The following is an 18,970-nucleotide window of genomic DNA, read 5'->3' on the forward strand; positions in this document are numbered from 1 at the left end:
CTCTAACAATGGCCGACAACCAGGGGAGTTACTTTATGACTTAGGACCTCACAGCTTCACGACAGTGAGCTATCCTCACCGTACTGCCAAGAATACAAGCCCTCTGGACCTCCAAGAAAGACGTCAGCAGAAGGAGACGGGGAGAAGCCAGATCCTTTAATTGCCTGTTTTTGGGCCTTTGGCGACCTCAGCACAGAAAAAGGAACTTGGAACACATCAACTGAAAAACAGCCTCCAGGAATTTACGCTTGAATACGTGAACAAAACTAATCCGTGTCTTCTTTGGAAATATGGCAGGACCACAGGGATAATTATGAAAGGTGCGTTAAGAGGAAGAGGAGAGGGAGGAGTCAACAGGTTAGACTGGGGAAGAGGTGAGGTTAGTTAAGGAACACTTGCGGGGAGAGGCGCCTTCAAACTCTTGTGCGAGAAGCATAAGAGGAGAGCAAGTGGGAGAAAGCTGTCCCTTGGGCACAGAGCACGCCGGGCACCACCTATGGGAGCCGACTCAAGGAGGCAAAGGAGGAAGCGCAGTGCCTCTGTGCCTGGCGGGGGAGAGCAGACGGGATTGAAGGGGAACTATTTACACAAGGAGCAGCAGCAGCCACTCGGGGATTTAGGCAAACACAGGCAATTAAGTGCACAAAAATCCTGAGAAACAAGGTTTTGTGCAAGGCATGTTTCAGCTCTTTAACCCCAACACTCCCTGCCCGCCAAGGGTTCCTTCCAAATATAACGAGGGGTAAGATTTAGGTAGCACCTACAGAAAATATTTAGAGGATGTGGTGATTAGCGACCGACCCTGGCAGGAGAGACTCTGGGGAGAACCTCGGGGGCAGTCTTCGTGCAAACTGCTCAGTGCCCGCCCACTTTCTGCTGCGTGGACACCACCAGAGCAGGCTGACAAAGCCCTGCTTCTGGTGAGGACAGAGCTTCATGGCCGCCAGTCCAGTTCTAACCCAGGCCCAGCCTGGCCTGGCCAGGATGGTGTGAAGTCCAGAGGTCATGAGAAGGGCGGGTGAACTCCAAGCACTCTATGGAGGGGAGGGGAGGGGAGGCATCCTCAGACCCCTCTTACGACAGTTCTGGAACTAACCAGTCTCTGAGAGAAACTGAAAACCAGCCCATCTAAGGCTGGTTTCTGACAGATCTGTTGAGACTAGCGTGAGGGCTCGTGAGACCCGCGGGTTACTGTTGAGTCAAGCTGGGCTGCCGTTGTCTTAGCAAAGCCTTGGCGGCCACGTGCCAGCAAACCAGGAGCACAGCGACCCAGGACAGGACCCCAGGCAGAAGCAGAAAAGATGCACACGGTGGAAGCAGAGGCGGGGAACCCCCTCCAGATCCCTGCAGTGGGACAAAAGCTGAGTGTAGGGAACTTCTCCACGCAGACCAGGCGGAGAGAAGGCACGCTAAAGGGACGGACCCTCTGCAGGGAGCGTGGCCCCTGGGCTCGGCTCTCACCGAGGACCCTGGGAAAGATATTAAGCCTCTGTGATTATTGGGCTCCCATAAAACTGGAAGAAACAGCCCATTTCACAACCTGTCAAAGTGCGTGAACTGTACTCTCCAGGCTCCCAGAGGGGGCACTGCTAAAGACGGGAGGGCCAAAGTCCCCTACTGGTCATCTTCTCCAAGTCGAGATTCATGAGGACTTGCCTCGGGCCTCTCCTTTTTCTGGAAAACCTCAAAAAAGCAGCAGGTGGCCAGACTCTCAAATAAGCCCCTGAACCCACAGGGCCCAGCATCCCGGATGTGGAGAAGGGAGAGAACCCTTTGCTTAACAAGGCCTGAAAGGCAGGTGACCGCGGCAGAAAGTCAAGGGGCCCGAGAAAGACCGAGCGAGAGTTGGAAGCCACTGGGTAGGTCTGCTCCTGACCCCGCACAGAACCACGCCGACCGCACGTGTGCGAGAGAACTTGGGAAGCTGGTTTCTGGCTGCCAGCGCGGTCTGGGAGCTGAGGGGAAAGGGCAAGGTGAAGCTGCAGGAGGCCCGGGGCGTGGCTCTGAGGCGAGGCACAGACAGCAGGTCCCTGCTCGAGTTCAAAAGGCCAGCCCTTTCCTCCAAAAATTAAAAGCAGAGCTGCCCTGTGATGCAGCAGTCCCACTGCTGGCTGTAGGTCCGAAGGAAGTAACGCCAGCGCGTGAAGCGGTACGCGCAGGGCCACGCTCGCCGCGGCGCCGCTCACAACAGCCGACTGTGGGACGGAGCTGTGTCCAGCAGGTGCAGGATGGCACACGTGCGCCATGCAACACCACCCGGCCTTGAAAGAGAGGGAAATGCTGTCGTCTGTGACACCATCAGTGGACATGGAGGATGTTAAGCGAAATAAGCCAGGCACAGAAAAACAAATACCACATGATGTCACTTTTCTGTGGAATCTAAAAAGCTGAACTCTTATAGAAATAGAAAGCAGAATGCTACCACGGGCTGGCGGGTGGGGAAGCTGGGGGGATGTTGGCCAAAGGATGTAAAATTTCAGCTAGACAGAAGAAATGAGTTCAAGAGATTATTATACAACACACTGACCATAGTTAATAATGTCTATGTGAAAATCGCTAAAAAAGTAGATTTTCAATGTTCTTATCACAGATACAGCACAGTATGTGAGGAAATGCATGTTAATTAGCTTGATTTGGCCATTCCACAACATATACGTATTTTAAAATGTTATGTTGTACACCATAAATATCCAAAGTATTGGCCAATTAAAAAAATAATACATTTTCTTTTTTAAAAAACAGGCCCAGCCTGGCCTCTTTTTGAATCACTGGGCAAAGTCATGCAGAATTGAGGCTGGAAGCCAAGCCAAGGGCTTGTAAGTGGAGGTAACCTTGGGCCTGGATCCTCCAAAACACAAAGAAAGATAATCTCAGGTCTTAAACTCACCAACGAAATACCTTCAACTCCTAGGGGCAAGACACAAAACCCAAGGTATCAGGCCAAGGAGTAAGAACTAGAAGGCAGAAACAGCACCCGGAACCCAGCAGAACCCAGGAATGCCAGTCCACACGGGTATGCACACATTTATCGTGAGGTTGACAGTCACTACCAAACACTTCGAAAAAGGACGTCATGAGAGCCCAGGACAAGAGATGGAAAAGCTCCCTTGGGAGCTGGCATCCAGACCACAGGCCTCTTGGGGTGAACAGGACAGGACAGTTCCCCAGGAGTGAGACTGAACTGGCACAGACCCACCCACTTACTCTGGCCATTGTGTACACTGTGGCGCATGGTGACACCACCTGGTATGCAGATCATGAAACCACTGCGGGGTGGGCTGGAGGTGGAGGAGACGGCTTTCTGCACGCTCTGTACAAGAAACCTCGCACAGGCAGCTAGGTGTGGTCTGCACAAACTGGTTCTCAGAGGCCAAATCCCTAACCGCTTTGTCTATTCACGAGTTAAGCCGAGGCTGCTTTCTCTTTGTTGATCTCAGTAGAAAGCGAATGAAGGCGCTGCCTCGGCGAAGTCAAAACTGCAGTCACTTTCTGACGGCCTGTGTTCGTGGAGAGCGGGCAGCCAGATGACTGAAAATGCACAGGTCTTTCCTGTTTAACTCTGAAATGAAATATATGGTTCTTTCAGAGAACTAGTCGCAGGTTTTGCTTCCTAGTCGAGGCCACTGTTAAAGTGGCTGGTATTCTCCAAGCCTCCGCCTGGGCAGAATTAACTGTGGGGCAGCACAGGCGAGCATGCGGAGCCATCATCAGGGTCACCCTGCAAGCTCAGGGCTCTGGGCCAGCACGCGTGAGAATCAGACAAAAAACAGAGGCAGGGTCCCCTCACACACCTCTGAAAACCCGAAGCTTACCTCTTTCCCGGTCTTATTAAAAATGGGACATCATTCTTACATCTAAAATCGTGAGCACATCTAGCCAAGTAGTCCTCACATCTTCTTCTGTTAAAAGTTGCAGAGCCCCATCACCCAAATGGACACTTAATAGAGAAATCCCAGAAGGATAAAGAAGAAGCCAGTAAAAATGATTACCTACAGGGGATGGGGGTAGGACAGGACGGGAAGATTTCTTTTTTATAGTTTTGGGCGGGGGATGGGGGGCGCGCTGGGGAAAGCCCCGCCACGCTCCTCCTTCCTCACCTGGGCCTCAGCGCCACGTCCAGGGCTCCCTGCACTCGGACACCAACGGCCCGGCCCAGTTGCTGGTTTTATAAAAGGAGAGGAGGAAACGAAGGCCCAGGGAGCCTGGCTCATGCTCTCCACGGGTCACATTCAGGAAGGGTTAGGTACGTCCCCAAGAAGACACAAAGCACTCAATCCTTTTGAAAGATTTATTTTTAATTAAAAAATAAAAGTTATCTTAACATATCTGCATTGCAGCTTCAGGGATGGCAATTCAATGAAGCAAGAAAAACAAGGCTTATCAGTTCTTGGCTCACATGACCATCTTATAATGGGTACAAAGGCACACGTGTCTTCAAACAAAACAAACTTGATTCAGAGATATTTCTTAAGAACTCAGAACTCCCTTCCCCCATCTTTTTTTTTTTTTTTTTGCCTGCTCTCACCCTCCCCCCCAGAAAACAACCCAAAACATTAAATTCTCTTTTAAAACTACAGAAATAAGTGCTGAGTCAGCAAGGAACCTGGGCACACTCCCCACACGCCTCCGTATGCCTCTGCGTTGATGGCTGGCTGCCCAGAGGCTGGCGGGGAGCGAGCTAAGCACTGCACACCAGGATGGGCCTTGAGACACAGACCTGGCCCCCACGGCGTCACCCAGCTGGGACAGGCAGCTCCAAGATGCTGTCTCCCTTAGTAAGGGCATCTGTGGCTAAAGCAGCCTTTCGCGAAGAGAAGGGCCTAAGACGAGCAAGTCTTCCTCAAATGCCTGCGATGACAAGGCCATGGGAACTGTGGGTGGGAGGGAGATAGGTGACCTATTGTTCTCCAGTTTACCTGGCTGTTGGAAGTTCTTCTCTCCCTCTACTCCCTGCCTTCTCTCTTTTCCCTTCCTCCCCATCTCCCTCTCACCCACAAGAGTTTTACTTTAGCTCAATGGCAGGGGGTTCGGAAGAGGCTCCCGGCAACTCCTGGGGCTGGCCTGGTGGCTCTGCCATCTCCAAGGGGACGTCGCCTGCTTTGGGTTCCTGTGCTTCACAGAGCTGCTCCTGGCCCTGGGGGGGCTCCAGGGACTCCTGGCTCTGGGCCTGGCTGTTCATCTTCTCTTCAGCTTCAATCTCTTCTGATGTGGGGATGGAGTTCTTCTTGGGACGACCTTTGGGTTTTGTGGGTGCTTCCTGTCCACCTTTAAGAACCTGTATGAGAAAAAAGTTATTGAATCCAAGAAATAACTCCTTCCCTCCACCTTCCTGCTCCCCAGTATAATCCCAAACAGCATCTAAACCACTTCTTCCCAGCAGGGAGATCAGAGGGTTTATTCACACCTTCATTCTGCAAATGCCCAATGTGCTTTGGGTCAGTATCATACATTTTGGCATTGAATAAAGTGATCATAAACACATAGAAAATTCAACTTCAACAAGGCAAGAAATGAAAATTAGAATGTTAATACAGTAACTATCAAGTTGACAAAAAGACAGCAATATTTGTAGCCAACAGGAAAATAAACACTGACATCCTAGTGTGAAAGCATGATTGGTACCTTTTCAAGATAATCTGAGAATTCAAATCAAGTATGTTAAAATGTACATAGCTTTTTTGACACAGAAATTCCTTCAGCTAAATTCTAAAAAGTCATCTATAGGAGAAATAACTATTCAAATCTTTTGCCCATTTTTAAATTTGGTTGTAAGATTATTTGGTTGTCTTATTTGGTTGTAATATTATTGAGTTCTAAGAGTTCTTTAAGTATTCTGGACACAAGTCTCTTATCATATATAAGATTTGCAAATATTTACTCCCATTCTTTGGGCTGTCTTTTCACTTTCCTAAGGATGTCCTTCACAGCACAGAAGTTTTTAATTTTGATGAAGCCCAATTTGTTTTTTCCTTTGTTGCTTGTACTTTTGGTGACATATCTAAGAAGGTTTTACCCGATCCGAGGCCATGAATATTTACTCTTACATTTTCATCTAAAAGTTCAATAGTTTTAGTTCTTACACTAAGGTCTATGATTTTTTTTGAGTTCATTTTTGCGTATGGCATGAGGAAAACAATAAGTTCTCAATAAACACCTCCTTTTAGCTGAAAATCTGCTCAACCACCGTACTTTCTTCCCAAACAGCTGACACACGCATGTGAAGGGGACATTTAATGAGGCAGAGATGCTGACAGACTGACCACCTCTGGAGAAAAGACATCCCTCTGCTCCTTTTCACGTAAGTCATTATCTGATCTTGATTTCCGTCCCAGCGCAGGCTTTTGAAAGCACCCACATGTGCCAAGATGGAATGTGCATGTTGAAAGCAGCTCTACTCGGCATGAAAGAGGTTATACAAAAGCAAGCTGCCCATGGAGTAATCAAGTCAGAAAAGGGCAGGTCTAAGGAAGCCACCTAATTGGCAAAAGAAAGTCCAGCCCAGCAATTAGAGAACACCACCCACACAGTTTGGATAGACCCCACCTGGCTGTTTTCCTACAGCATGAAAAAAAAAAAATCAAAACAATCAGACCATTTTCTAAATGGAATAAAACATTCCAGCGCAAGCAATAATTAGCAGATAACTACCCTCCTGGCTGCTTTTTGCACTCGACCTCTGGCCCCCTGCCTTCCAGCACATCTGAGACATGCAATTATCTCAAAACCACCCCACACCAGGGTGTGCACATCCACATACACCCTGTGGCCCTCGTCCCCAATTATTCCTAGAGCCAATTTAGTCCCCTTGGTCTAGAGAAGCCAGACAACCCATAGTACAAGAGGTCACATGCCTCTGTCTGCCTCTAGGAAGAACATCTAGTGCACCACCTACTTTTATTAGCCATGTCTGCAGACAGCCCTCTGCCAAGCTCTAAAACGAGGTGTCCAAATGTTCTGTTGCTGAGGACGTCAAGATGGGGCCTTTTGCATCCTTCCTGAGGTGCTTAGATGGGGGAAAGGGTAGTCAGTGCAGGGAGAAAACTCTCTCCCTCACTTTTCAGACAGGAAACTGAGCTAGCCAAGGGCAGAGCTGGGATTTGAACACAAAACCCTTGACCATTCGAAACGAACACTCTCAGCACTATTTCATCCAGCACGGTGTGAAAAGGATGTGTAAAATGTGCCGCTGTTCTGGGTCGGGTATTTACTTGCAACTATCCAAACTCCCAGCAGACTCCAGGCAGCAGACAGATTAATGGGGGTGATTTTTACTCTGTTTTCTCTGTCTCTATCGGCAGCTTTGTACGACAGTGGGGCCACGTAACTGATGACTGTGTCCATGAAGCTCAGAAATAAGTTTGGATTCTCCGGCGTGAATACCCTCCTAGACACCACTGCTCACGTTAGTCGACTCTCTTGGCCTGCAGGTGGGACGCCCCATCGTAGCCCAAGCAGGGTCCCGAAGGCTCAGGCACTGACTAGGAGACAGCTGGGGGCGGGGATTGAGAAAGGACAGACGCCCAGGACTGCTATTAACCAAAAGAAAACTTTAGACTCCCAGAAGCTTGTAGAATTCCCTTTTGGCTTACCAATCCTGGCCTCCAAATGTTTGGATTCTCTGAAGACGTGGATTTTGAGGATAGGTAAATAACAGTCATGATAATAATAACATCTCTTGGCTTCATCTTATACGGCAGGCCCTGTGCTAAGAGTTTTAGAGATCAGCTCAGTTAATACTACAACCCACAAGGTGCATGTTGGGCACATTCCTGATGAGGAAACAGGCACACAGAGGTCAAGGAACCTCCCAGGGATACATAGAAAGCAACTAGTAACAGTCTCGTGGAGTTACTGACTCTCCGGGGACTTAGAGAGAAGGATAATGACGGTGCATGGTGTGGGTCCACCCAGTTCTGAGACTAGGAGAGGAAGGCGATATCCATGTGGGTCCTCTCACAGGACAGAGGTCTGTTTCAGAGCTGAAAAAGACCCCCGAGTAAGGAGATACTGTCGGCCTGCTGCAAAACACCGTGGCCGTCCTGGAACTAAAGCCAACTGAAACGGAGGAGAGGGTGAGCGCCGTCTCACGTGCAAGATTAGATCTACCCAGCCCTCTACAGGGTACCACTGCCGACTGGTCAGAACCAGTCAGAGATGCTATCCCGGTCCTGGCAAGGCTGCCCTTGGCAGGCGTGTGAATCTGAAGATCGACTGCTAATCTTTTTCCAGTTCCAATTAGGTTACTAGCCTTGAGACATCTTTATTACCCAATTACCTTTTCTTTTCCTGCCCAGTACCTGAAGAGAGAGCCTTGAAAGAGTTTTGCCGGGAAAACATATGAAGCAATCAGGGTCCCAACAAAGCCCTGCTGTTCCACAACTGAGCGCCATCCCCACGTGTCGGCTCCCACCCTTCCGAAGCACTTAAGTGCCCCCAAGGACTCCGTCCCTTCCTTATGCCTGCAACACCCTTCCCACTGTCACTTGGCACATTTCCACTCGACCACTAAAACCAACATCGACGACCCCTCTTCCCTGGGGCCCTCCCTTCTCCACACTGATTCCGAACCCTGTAAATCCTCCCGCTGTTGCCCTGATCACTCTGTATAATAATAATACTAGTTCGTCGGTCTTTTTCCCCTACTTGACTAAGTACCTTCTTATACCTTTATTTTTTAATGGACAGGGTCATGTCTTGTCTTTGCATCTCCATTGCCTGACAAAAGCAAGTGTTCAACAAATCACTGCAGAAGTGAACTGAAAGCCTCCTAGCACTCTTGTCTCCTAAAAGGACCTGAATTTGGTTGGCCTACAGAATGCTCTCTGAGGTTAAACTGCTGAGTTTCTTCCACTTTGGTTTATAAGGCATTGACAGCCATCGATACCCAGCCCACAGCTGCGCCAGGAGCACAGTGGCTGGTGAAAAACAAGTGACGTCAGAGGTGAAGGCACATGTGTCGTCCCACGGGTGTCGGGCGGAGCTGGCAGGGAAGGCTGGCTGTCAATTCCTTAATCATCTGACTCACGAAAAGATTGCTGATAATCAATTTAAACAATGCTTCTGCTACTCAAGAGACATCGATTTCCATGCCGATGACTGACGAGGAAGGAGGTGCATGGTGCAACTTGCACAGAAAGCAGTGAAGGGACTTGCCCAGAATCAGCCGGGGAGAGGCGAGCATGGGAACACGGCCCGGCGCTTCTCTCTCCCCGGTCAGGCTCTGAAGACCAATCCCCCACCGGGCCTCCACTGTGAAGTCTCACGTGTGTCTTAGCACTGCACAGTTTTTGGAATGACTGTCTATTTAACTAAATCCATTCATGCTCCAATCTCTACTTCTCCCTGCAATCTTCTCCACCACCTCTCCTCCTCTGAACTCTGATGAACTTACAAATCTATAATAAACAGCCAGCACTTAATTATAATGTGCTCCCTAGCTGCTTCCTGGGCCTTGTTTCCCTACAAGATCATAAATTCCCTGAAAGTAGGGATCCTATTTTATTTCATCGCTTCCTATAGTGCCTAGGACAAGGCATGGTTCACAGGAGATGCTGAACACACATTGTCGATTCGTGCACCGTCTGTGTGTTTGTACATGCGACTGGCATGGCCGCCCTCCTGCGTGAGCACTTCAGGAGCCAGGCTGCCTCCGTCCAAAACCCTTCCATTTCAGCGTCAGGTGCCCCCAGTGGAAATTATGAGATCTGCCCAGAATTCCTTTCTGAGACCATAATAATAGCTGCTTGTTGACTTTTTCCTCATTCTTCCCATTAATATTCATTGGCAATTTATTTATTTTGTTTTTTCCCCTCATTGTTAGCAGGTAGAAAGGAATAGCAAGAACTAAAGGTTTAAGAACAAAATTAGTGGATAAGACCATAAAACTGAGAAAATATCTATCCATTGACTTTTTTTTCCCTGAAAAATGGGCTGGGAGGACAACTTAGTTATTTGATTATTGTGAAAACCATATTCCAGCCCTTGAAATACCAGGAAATATGGCTTGTGACCAGATGAGTTAGCAAATTAGAATGTCATTAGGAGGATGAAATGCCTGGTGCATACAACGGGAGAAAGAGCCAGTAGATTCAGTGAGGTTGTTAAGAGACCCACGTCAGATGACACAGTGGCACCTGGTCTGTGGAGAGCAGAGCAGGGCTTCTGCCCTCATTGCCATCCCTTCACCTTTCTCTGGGCTTTGACCTTGTCTCTGTGGTTTATGAAACTGAGGAATGAAATACTCAAGTACTCTGGAAAATCTAGATTTAACGGTACTTTAAAAACAAAAAAGCAAAAGGATAAATGACAATGAAGTTGAGTTCTTCAAAACATAGAGATGTCTATTCCAATAAAAATCAAAGATGGAAGTATTCATTAACCAGGCACCAGAGCAGCATTACAGAAACCGTGGTCACTATGTCAGGCACCTCAGAACAACCCAGGTGCTTGTTGATGTGGACATTCCCAGCCTGTCTCAGACCTCTGGGATCAGAATCCTGGGATGGGGCCTGGAGTCCTGCATCTAATCTGCTACCCAGGTGACTGTGATGCACACCAAAGTTTGAGGATCAGTGTATTGGAGGACCCAGAGCTGAAAGAACAGATGTGTCCTCTGTATCACTATGAACAAAGGGTACTGACTTCTATTCTTAGCTTGTGGTAGGAGGGGAAGTTCTTTGAGAAGGCTAGCTGGCACGGTTAAAACTAGCAACTAAGGGGCTTGTGGGCTTTCTTTTTCTTTGATTTCCAAGGAAATTGTGAAAAGGAATATCCCGCTGGTCAGGAAATCCAGGTCAAGAGGAATAGCTCACCCTACAGTCAAACAGCCTCCCACCCCACAGCAGCTTAGAAATCCTTCCCATCTGCAACCCAGACCGCCGCATGGTCCTGCCCGTCCTACAAAAGTGCCTATCGCATTCTGAAATCCAGCCCTGCAGTAGGAATCCTTCCATCAGGATGGGCGCTCGGTTAGACTCTCTCCTTTCTTACCATTTTCTTCCACTTCATCCTGCGATTCTGATACCAAGTCTTCACCTGCAGCTGCGTGAGTCCCAGGGACTGGGCCAAGTCCAACCTGGAAGGCACGAGATACAACGAAGGATGAGGAACAGGGAGGGGCGGCAGGGATGGGGTCCTGCTGACACGAGCTCCAGCACTTGCCACCAAAGCTCAGACCTCCCGCTTCATACACCAATTCTTCCCCAAAGGGCTTTTCTTTCCTCCCAAGGATCCTATGGAGGAAACTCCGGGAAGCTGAGAAACAGAAGCCCACGCCCAAGGACGCCTGGGCCTGGCCCCACCCTGGAAACACCCTCTGTCTGCAACGGGCCTGAGAAGGACGGCTGGGCCTTCATCACACAGTCCTTTCCCTGACCCGACAGGGTCTTCACTTGGATCCTCTACAAACGAGGACTCTGAACCAAAGTCCAACCCGGAAATGGAAGGTACAGCTGTCCGTTCCTCATGGGAGCCCCACTCACCACTGCAGACTCCGGTCCAGTCCCTCCCTGCAGGTAAGCCCCCGGTCCACGGCCCATCCGCTCTGCACCCGCCACCCAGACGGCCCCACAGTCTCCACTGTTCTCTAACCACTTCGCACGCGTCACCTCTGCCTCTCAACGGCAGGAGCAGGGTATGTCTTCCACGTCTTTTGTATCCGTGAAAGTGCCTATCGCACCAACGGGTAGCAGCCCTGAAGGTTCCAGGTGCTGACTCTTGGCACTCCCTGGTGCAGCTGCCCAGTCCCCCGCTCAGACCAGAGTGCACAATCTAAATTCTCAGTAATAAGCAGAGTCTTCCTTCAAGGGACTTTGGAACTTGTCTTAAATCTGCAGTCACATAGATCCAGTTGTCCCTGCAGATGGCTACTGGAAGCTGGCAGTTTTATTGGAAGTTATTAACAGGCTAAAGCCAACAAATTCCCAGCACCAACAGCACTTAGCTCTTCCCAGGAAGGAGGCACTGCCTCCCGAGCAGTCATTCACTAAGGACCAAGCACGCAGGGGGCCACCCCACAGCCTTCTGGTCTCACAGGCCTCCCTGGAGACGGGTCCTCTGAGGGCTCTGCGGTGCCTTCCCAAGCCCAGTTCACCTGAGGCCATCAGGTGCATTAGTCAATGGAAGGTTCGGTTCACAGCTCTGCTGCTGCGTTAGCAAGTGGTGTTAGCTCACTTGGGAAAAATGCAGCCCTGACTCACTCTGGCTACAGAAACACGCTTCGCTGTCATCAGCTTTCTCTCATTACCTGTCACCGTTACAAATTCTCACTTCCCTGCATATATGCTTAAGTGGGCTCACCTAGGAAACTGGAGAAACAAACACAGAGCAGGAGGGCAAGAGCTGTGGGAGGAGGCCGTGCTCATGGCCCCGGTCACGTAGGGAGGTGAGGATCATCTGAGCGGGCGGGTTAAGGCAGCAGCTTCAATGCCAGCCAGATGGTGTCCTCTCCAGGCAAATGAATCAATCCTGTGCAGGTCACCTGAGAGATGCCTGGGCAGGTATCAGGAAGCCCCAGGAGGTTTATCAAGAACTAACATTTCTGTAAAAACATCCTCTGACTTCCAGAAAACAAGCCAAAAATTTTACCCATGTGTGCAAAAGCCTTTTCAACAAGCTACCACGCATGCAACTCGTAAATAATGGTGCCCACTCCCCCCGCTGCACAGGTCCATGAGGCTCTCAATTACGTGCTGGGGGCATCAAAACACCCATTTAATACCGGGAGATCCCGTCTATTAATACCTGATTCACAGACCTGTCTCCACTGTCTGCCCCAAGGCACCCAAAATGCACAGGTCCAAAACAGGACTCACCCTTCCCCCCAACCCGCGCTGTCCTCTGCCTCTCGCTGCAGTGAACGGTACCCCTGCTTACCCGGAGGCCCAGTCAGGAACCGCAGAACTCTCCGCTCCCTTCCTGCCTCCTCCCTGGACCTTGACTCTGTCCATTTTCGCCTCACAACTGTTCTCCCGTCTGCTCTCGCCTGTCTATTCCCGCCCTCACCCTCGACTCAGGTCTTCAGTGACTATCCCTGGATTCTGTCCTAACTGGTTTCCCTGCTCCATCTTTTGTCTCTCGGATCCACCATTTATGGCGTCACTGCAGAGACGATTCTAAAGGGGAAGTCTGGTCACGTCACTCCCAGCTCGCAAAGCCTGCTGACTGCCTGGACCACCAGGCCTGTGTTCTCAGCCAGGCACGCGACAGCCTTCCCACCTTTCGGCCTCATCCCCACCCCGACGCCTTCACACCGTAAGCTGCAGATGTCCCAACCATCTGCAGTTCCCTCCACAGGCCCAGCGAGACAGGCTTCTTTCTGTGCCTTGAGTGCCATCCCCTCGGTGTGGGGCGCCCTGTCCTTCCCGGAATCAAGCCTCTTCTCCAACGTCACCTACTCCGGGAAGCCTTCCCTAACCCGCCCAACACATCTGTGTGGCTACAGCGCTCAGCACCACGCGAGCCCCACGACCGGGCTCACCGGCACCGCCGTAGGTGGTTGTCATTCCTGCCTATGACCTCTTCACAGCCACTCTTGGGACGCGCCACCCCTGCCCCAGTGGCCAGCACCCAGAAGACCCTCAGACAACAGCGATGGTGCCTGGTTCACTGAATCTGCAGCCAAATTCCCTTTCAGCCAGTGATCTGCAGGCTCCTCTCTCGCTTCAATGTTTATCAAAGAGCTACTAAAAAGCCTAAGAAATTCGTTCGTGTTTCCTTCCCTTTCTCTGTGACAGGACCGGGGCCGACCCTGATTCGGGCAGGCCAGCGGGCAGAGGAGCGAAGGCTGCCAGCGCAGCCACAGGCAGGCCGCCGGGCCGTGCGACGGATTCCGGTAAACCGTGGTTGAGACAACTTGAGCCAAGGAGCGGGTTCCCGCCACGCCTCACAAAAGCGGCCCTCTGCGGCACGGCAGCCCACACCGAGGGCCTTCACTGCAGAGTCCCCTCCCTGCGGCCTCACCTGTCTGGGGTGGACAAGTACTTCTGCTTCTGGAATTTCTTCTCCAGGCCCATGAGCTGCAGCTCCGTGAATATGGTGCGGCTCCGGCGGGGCTTCTTCTGCCGCGGCGCGGGCTGCTCCGTCTCCGACTCGCTGCTGCCTACGGCCTCGCCCCCCGGGGCCTCCGCAGACACCGCCTCGGCGACCGGGACTGCGCGGCAGGACAAGGCCTGGGCGATCCCCGGGGTGGCAGGGACCAGGTGGGAGATAACCGCAGGCTGTCGGGTGATCACCGAGAGGAGAGGATACGCCCGAAGGGAAGGGGAGCCTGGAAAACAAACAGGGAGGGAGGTCACCTGTCATCATCACCGACACCGTCACCGCAAGGAGCAGCGGGCGAAGGGGGCCGGGAGCCCTCGGAGGGCCACGTGCTGAGACCTTTCGGGCTGGCAGGGCCTCCTGCTCCTAAGGAGCTACAAACGGAGGAAGGGGAAGAAAAAGCAGCAACTCGAGACCTACAGCCGCAGGCCGGGCAGGCAACACGGAGATCTGTGAGACGTTCGAGCGGCCAAGGGGTTCCTGCAAGTCCTCCAGTTTTAAGTGACTCTTTCCCCTCTCTCTCCCTCCTGAACCCCTGAATTCTTGGTCAGTGGGACCAAGCAGATGAAAAGAAGTGGTCAGAAAAAGCTAGAAACACTTATTTCAGAAATCCAACCTAGATTTCCCGAGACCCACCTGTGGTCTTTATCGAAAGACATGCTTGTAACTATGAATTCCTCCTGAGAGATCTCATGTTCCTTGAATCACGGCACTTTTGAGAGCTGGCAGGATGCTTTAGCATTATTTAATCCGACTCCCTCACTTCAGAGACGAGTGAATAGTCCCAGAAAGGTTCAGGAACTTGCCTGAGATCACACGGCAAGGAAAAGGCAGCTTCGGGAGTCAAACCAAGTTCTCCCGGCGGGAACGCCAGGGCTCTTACCACCACATCTCGAATCACACGGACTCATCACTTAGCAGAAGGGACCGATAGATTCCAATTCCCGTGAAAACTCAGGCCAGCTGTGACTGGTGCCCACAGCACTGTGTCAGGAAGCATTCTCAGGCTGGGTCAGAGCGCGGCTGACCAAAGGACACCGATGGATGCTGAGGTTGGTTAAGAGTGTCTGCCATGGACATGCGCAGGGGCAGGCTATGGTGGCATCTGTACTGGTTACCTGCCACTCCCGCTTTAGGAATTTCAAGGCAAAAATACTTTCCCATCCAACAATCTGTTAAGCCTTTAAAGTTCCAGTAAAGAGCTCTTTCCTTTCATTATTCAATAAGCATCAGGTTTAAAATGTCTCAGTCGTTACCTATGCAAATTATTTCATCCCTCAGTTGTCGCCTGTGCAGTGATAAGAACAGCCGATCTCAAAGAATCCGTCAAACTCTAATATACCGATGCCACGAGCGCCTCTCACCCCACCATTTGATACCTGACGGCAACGGAGAAGACCCAAGGCTGTCCCGTGGGACTCCGCCCCGCCTGACAAGGGACTACAGGGGAAGGCAGGCATCTGAGCTGAACCCGCTGACACCACAGAAGCACCAAGCACGACCTGTGTTCTCTCTCTTTTCTCTGGGTTGGCATTTCTCTTTATTCCTTCCCATGCCTCTGCTTTGGAGCCCAGTCACAGTTATTAAAACCAATAACTCCTCTTGTTCTTTGAGTATATTTCCAGCAAGGCCCAAGGGAAACCACAGAGTTGTTAAATAACAATAAATCACCCAGTGCTACGACTTCCATTACTCTCCTGCCAACTCTAACACTTGAGGTTTTGTGTTGCAGATTCTTTTTAAGGAAAAAAAAAATCATCTGCGAATGATATTTTATAGCAAGAAAATGAGAATGCCTGGGCTCGCGGATTGGGTCTCCCAGCACGCATGATGAAATGATACTTCTTGAAAAAGAGTCTGAAAACTTCTTAAACAGGCCCTAAGATGTTTCTCATCTCAAATCACTCGACTCCTTTAATTCTGCCATTTCTTTCAAAAGAGACTACCTTCCTTTAGCAGGCTAATTTATAACCTAGAAACTCAGGAGCTTATCGGCATAGGAAATGACTAGTTACCAAACTGTAAGGCTTTTTATCGCCTTTCTCTTTTGTAAGAGGGTTAAACATTTTTTCCCCTAACATTGAATAATATTTGAAAGTGTGGCGATATATCTAGCATTGGCAAGGATATGGGGAAACAGGCACTCATATATTGCTGGGGGGTTTATAAAACAGTATAATCTTTTAGAAGAACAAACTAAGCAGTAACTACCAAGGTACTAGCAGGCAATGCTGCAAGCTGGGCTCTACGTGTACAGAGATTTATGTACGAGTGTATCCACTGCAGTCTTGTTTATAATAGTGAAAAGGGGGAAAGAACCCACATATCTACCCACAGGAAGGAATGGACTACAATGTAACCATTAAAAAACTATCTCAGGCAGGGCACAGTGGCTCATGCCTATAATCCTAACACTCTGGGAAGGCCGAGGCAGGAGGATCACTTGAGGTCAGGCATTTAAGACCAGCCTCCACAAAAGTAAGACACATCTACAAAAAAAAAAACAGAAAAATTAGCCTGGTGCAGTGGCACACACCTGTAGTCCCAGCTACTCAGGAGGCTGTGCCAGGAGGATCGCTTAAGCCCAGGAGTTTGAGGTTGCAGCGAGCTGTGATGATGACACCACTGCACTCTACCTGGGGTGATGGAGTGAGACTTTGTGTTAAAAAAAAATTTTTTTTAAGTAACTATTTCTATAAATTGATATAGATAGATGAATAGAGAGACATATATTATATATATGAATTAATATTGTTAATACGAGAAAATACCTAAAAGATAAAGAGAGAAAAGTACGGTGTAGAATAGTTTGCATTATCATAAAAAATCTGTGTGTTGTCTGCATTTATGAATGCAATTTTAAAAGTCCAGAAAGCTAGTTACCAAACTATTAATGGTGATAGCCTCCGGGGAAAGGGTGGGAGTAGAATAGGATGAAAAGTAAAACATACGTATTCATCTAATCCTGTTCTCAATCCTGCCATAAATATTCATTAAGCATCTACCTCCGCTACACTCTGCTCTGGAGGCTGGGGATACAGCGATGAGTGCTACAAAGTCCACCTTGGTGGAGCTTACAATTCAGTAGGGGAGGCAGGCAGCAAACAAACAAAGAAGCAAATGTAAAATATAATGCCAGGTAGCAATGAATCCTATATCCACAGCACAGTGGAAAACGGGGCAGGCGGGGAGGAGGGCAGGGATCTCAGAGCAGGAGTCAGGCAACGCGACCCTTCGGCAGGCAAGCGCCTCCCCACGGAGGAGAGCCTGGAGAAGGCACAGGGACCAACGCGCAGCACCGGCGAGAACCAGCAGGTGCAGAGCTCTGAAGGGGGAAGCAGTGTGGGTTCGAAGAACAGCAGAAGGGCAGAGTGAGCAAGGGGACAGGTCACAGGACAGTAAAATTTAGAGAGACCTGCTGGAGCCACATTACGCAGGGTCTTGCAGGCCGGGCAAGTCACTTGGATTTTATTCAGAATGTGATCGAAAGCCCTGGGTGAGAAATGGGCTGGGGAAGGACACGATCTGACAGACGTCTTCGAGGGACCCTGTGGCTCAGGGTAGAGCTCGGGCTGCAGGGGCGGTCGTGGGAGCAAAGAAAGCAGTGAGCAGGCAAGGCCGTGTTCTAGACCAGACAGGCAGCAGCTGTGGCAGCGAGGGTGTCCAACTCAGGATATTCCACGGAGAGGGTTGAAAGGACTTTGGGCAAGAACCGAATGTCAGGTCTGGGAGAGAGAGAGAGATTGAGAGCGCGCACCAGGTAACGCCTGGATTTTCGATCTTAGCAACTGAAGGATGGATGGAAGGACGGTACCCTTCACTTAGATGGGGAAAGAGCAGCCTTGAGTGAGAAAACCAAGATCTTCGTGTCGGACAAGTTGCATGTGCTGAGAGGCAGCTGGATAAACCCGTCGGGAGTGCGGGGCGGAAGCTGGGCTGGAGACACAACTTCGACTCACAGGAGCATGTGGCATCTGGAGCCACGGGGTTGCATGAGCTCTCCAAGGAAGGGAGTGGGATAAAGAAAAAAGGAAATCCAAGGAAATCCAAGGATCGAGCCCGGGGCACACCAGCCTCTGAGGTGGCAAAGAGGAAAAGGAGCCCCAAAGACTGAGAAGGAGGGACAGAGAGGCAGTGGGAAAGCCAGCATCCACGGCATCCCAATACCTAGATGATACTTCTGTATTATTTACAGTTTGTACATGCAAGTATTATTTTTGTAATTTAAAAAAGTAAAGTTAGACTAAATGAGCTTTAAGTTTCATTCTCATTCTAAAGGTATAATATATGTTCAATTTGTCAAAAAAGTATGATCATTTATTGACCCCTGTACCCATGAGTAGTTAAGATTTCTCCTAGAAAGCTAGGCAAAGAAAATCGATCTAGAATCCCAGAAATGAAGTATAAAATATGTGTACTTTAATGCACTTCTAGTAAAACAAACATTGTGGGTGTTCCCTTGGGCAAAGGGGACTCTCTCTGCCTAATCAGCATCAAAGAGTCTAAGGAATTTTCTCCCTTTATGTTAGAAGATGTTTGCATTCTCATGTTAGTAGAATCCTCTTCACTCTTTTAAAATAAACATCATTTAACATGGAGAAATAATAGCCTTTTGAACAAGTGGTGCTAGAGCAATTGGACATCTATATGCAAAAACATTGAACCTTGACCTCATACATTACTTTTCTAAATCACTCAAAATGGATCATAGACCCCAATGGAAACACAAACCTATACAACTTTTAGAAGAAAACATAGGGGAAAATCTTTGTGACTTTGCGTTAGGCAGAGAACTCTTAGCTATGACACCAAAAGCATGATGCATGAAAGAAAAAAGTAAAAAAAAAAAAAAAAAAACTGGTCTTCATCAAAATTAACCATTTTTTCCTCTGCAAAAGATAATATTAAGAAAATAAAAAGACAAGCTGAACAC

The 18,970-nt window shown here is 49.5% G+C and overlaps 1 protein-coding gene across 1 annotated transcript in view; it reads right to left on the reverse strand.

Moving 5' to 3' along the window:
• Positions 1 to 4,508: 4,508 nt before the first annotated feature.
• BARX2 (BARX homeobox 2) overlaps positions 4,509 to 18,970 on the reverse strand; it is a 62,736-nt gene continuing 48,274 nt past the window's right edge. Inside the window, exons 2-4 of the mRNA XM_012651658.1 lie at positions 13,960 to 14,266; positions 10,990 to 11,074; positions 4,509 to 5,275 (exon numbers count right to left, since the gene is read on the reverse strand). Of these exons, the coding sequence (XP_012507112.1) occupies positions 5,003 to 5,275; positions 10,990 to 11,074; positions 13,960 to 14,266 (665 nt within the window). The 3' untranslated portion in view covers positions 4,509 to 5,002. The remainder of the gene's footprint in view (positions 5,276 to 10,989; positions 11,075 to 13,959; positions 14,267 to 18,970) is intronic.

The sequence above is a fragment of the Propithecus coquereli genome, unplaced genomic scaffold, assembly GCF_000956105.1.
Source record: "Propithecus coquereli isolate 6110/MARCELLA unplaced genomic scaffold, Pcoq_1.0 Scaffold36, whole genome shotgun sequence".
NCBI classification, from domain to species: domain Eukaryota; kingdom Metazoa; phylum Chordata; class Mammalia; order Primates; family Indriidae; genus Propithecus; species Propithecus coquereli.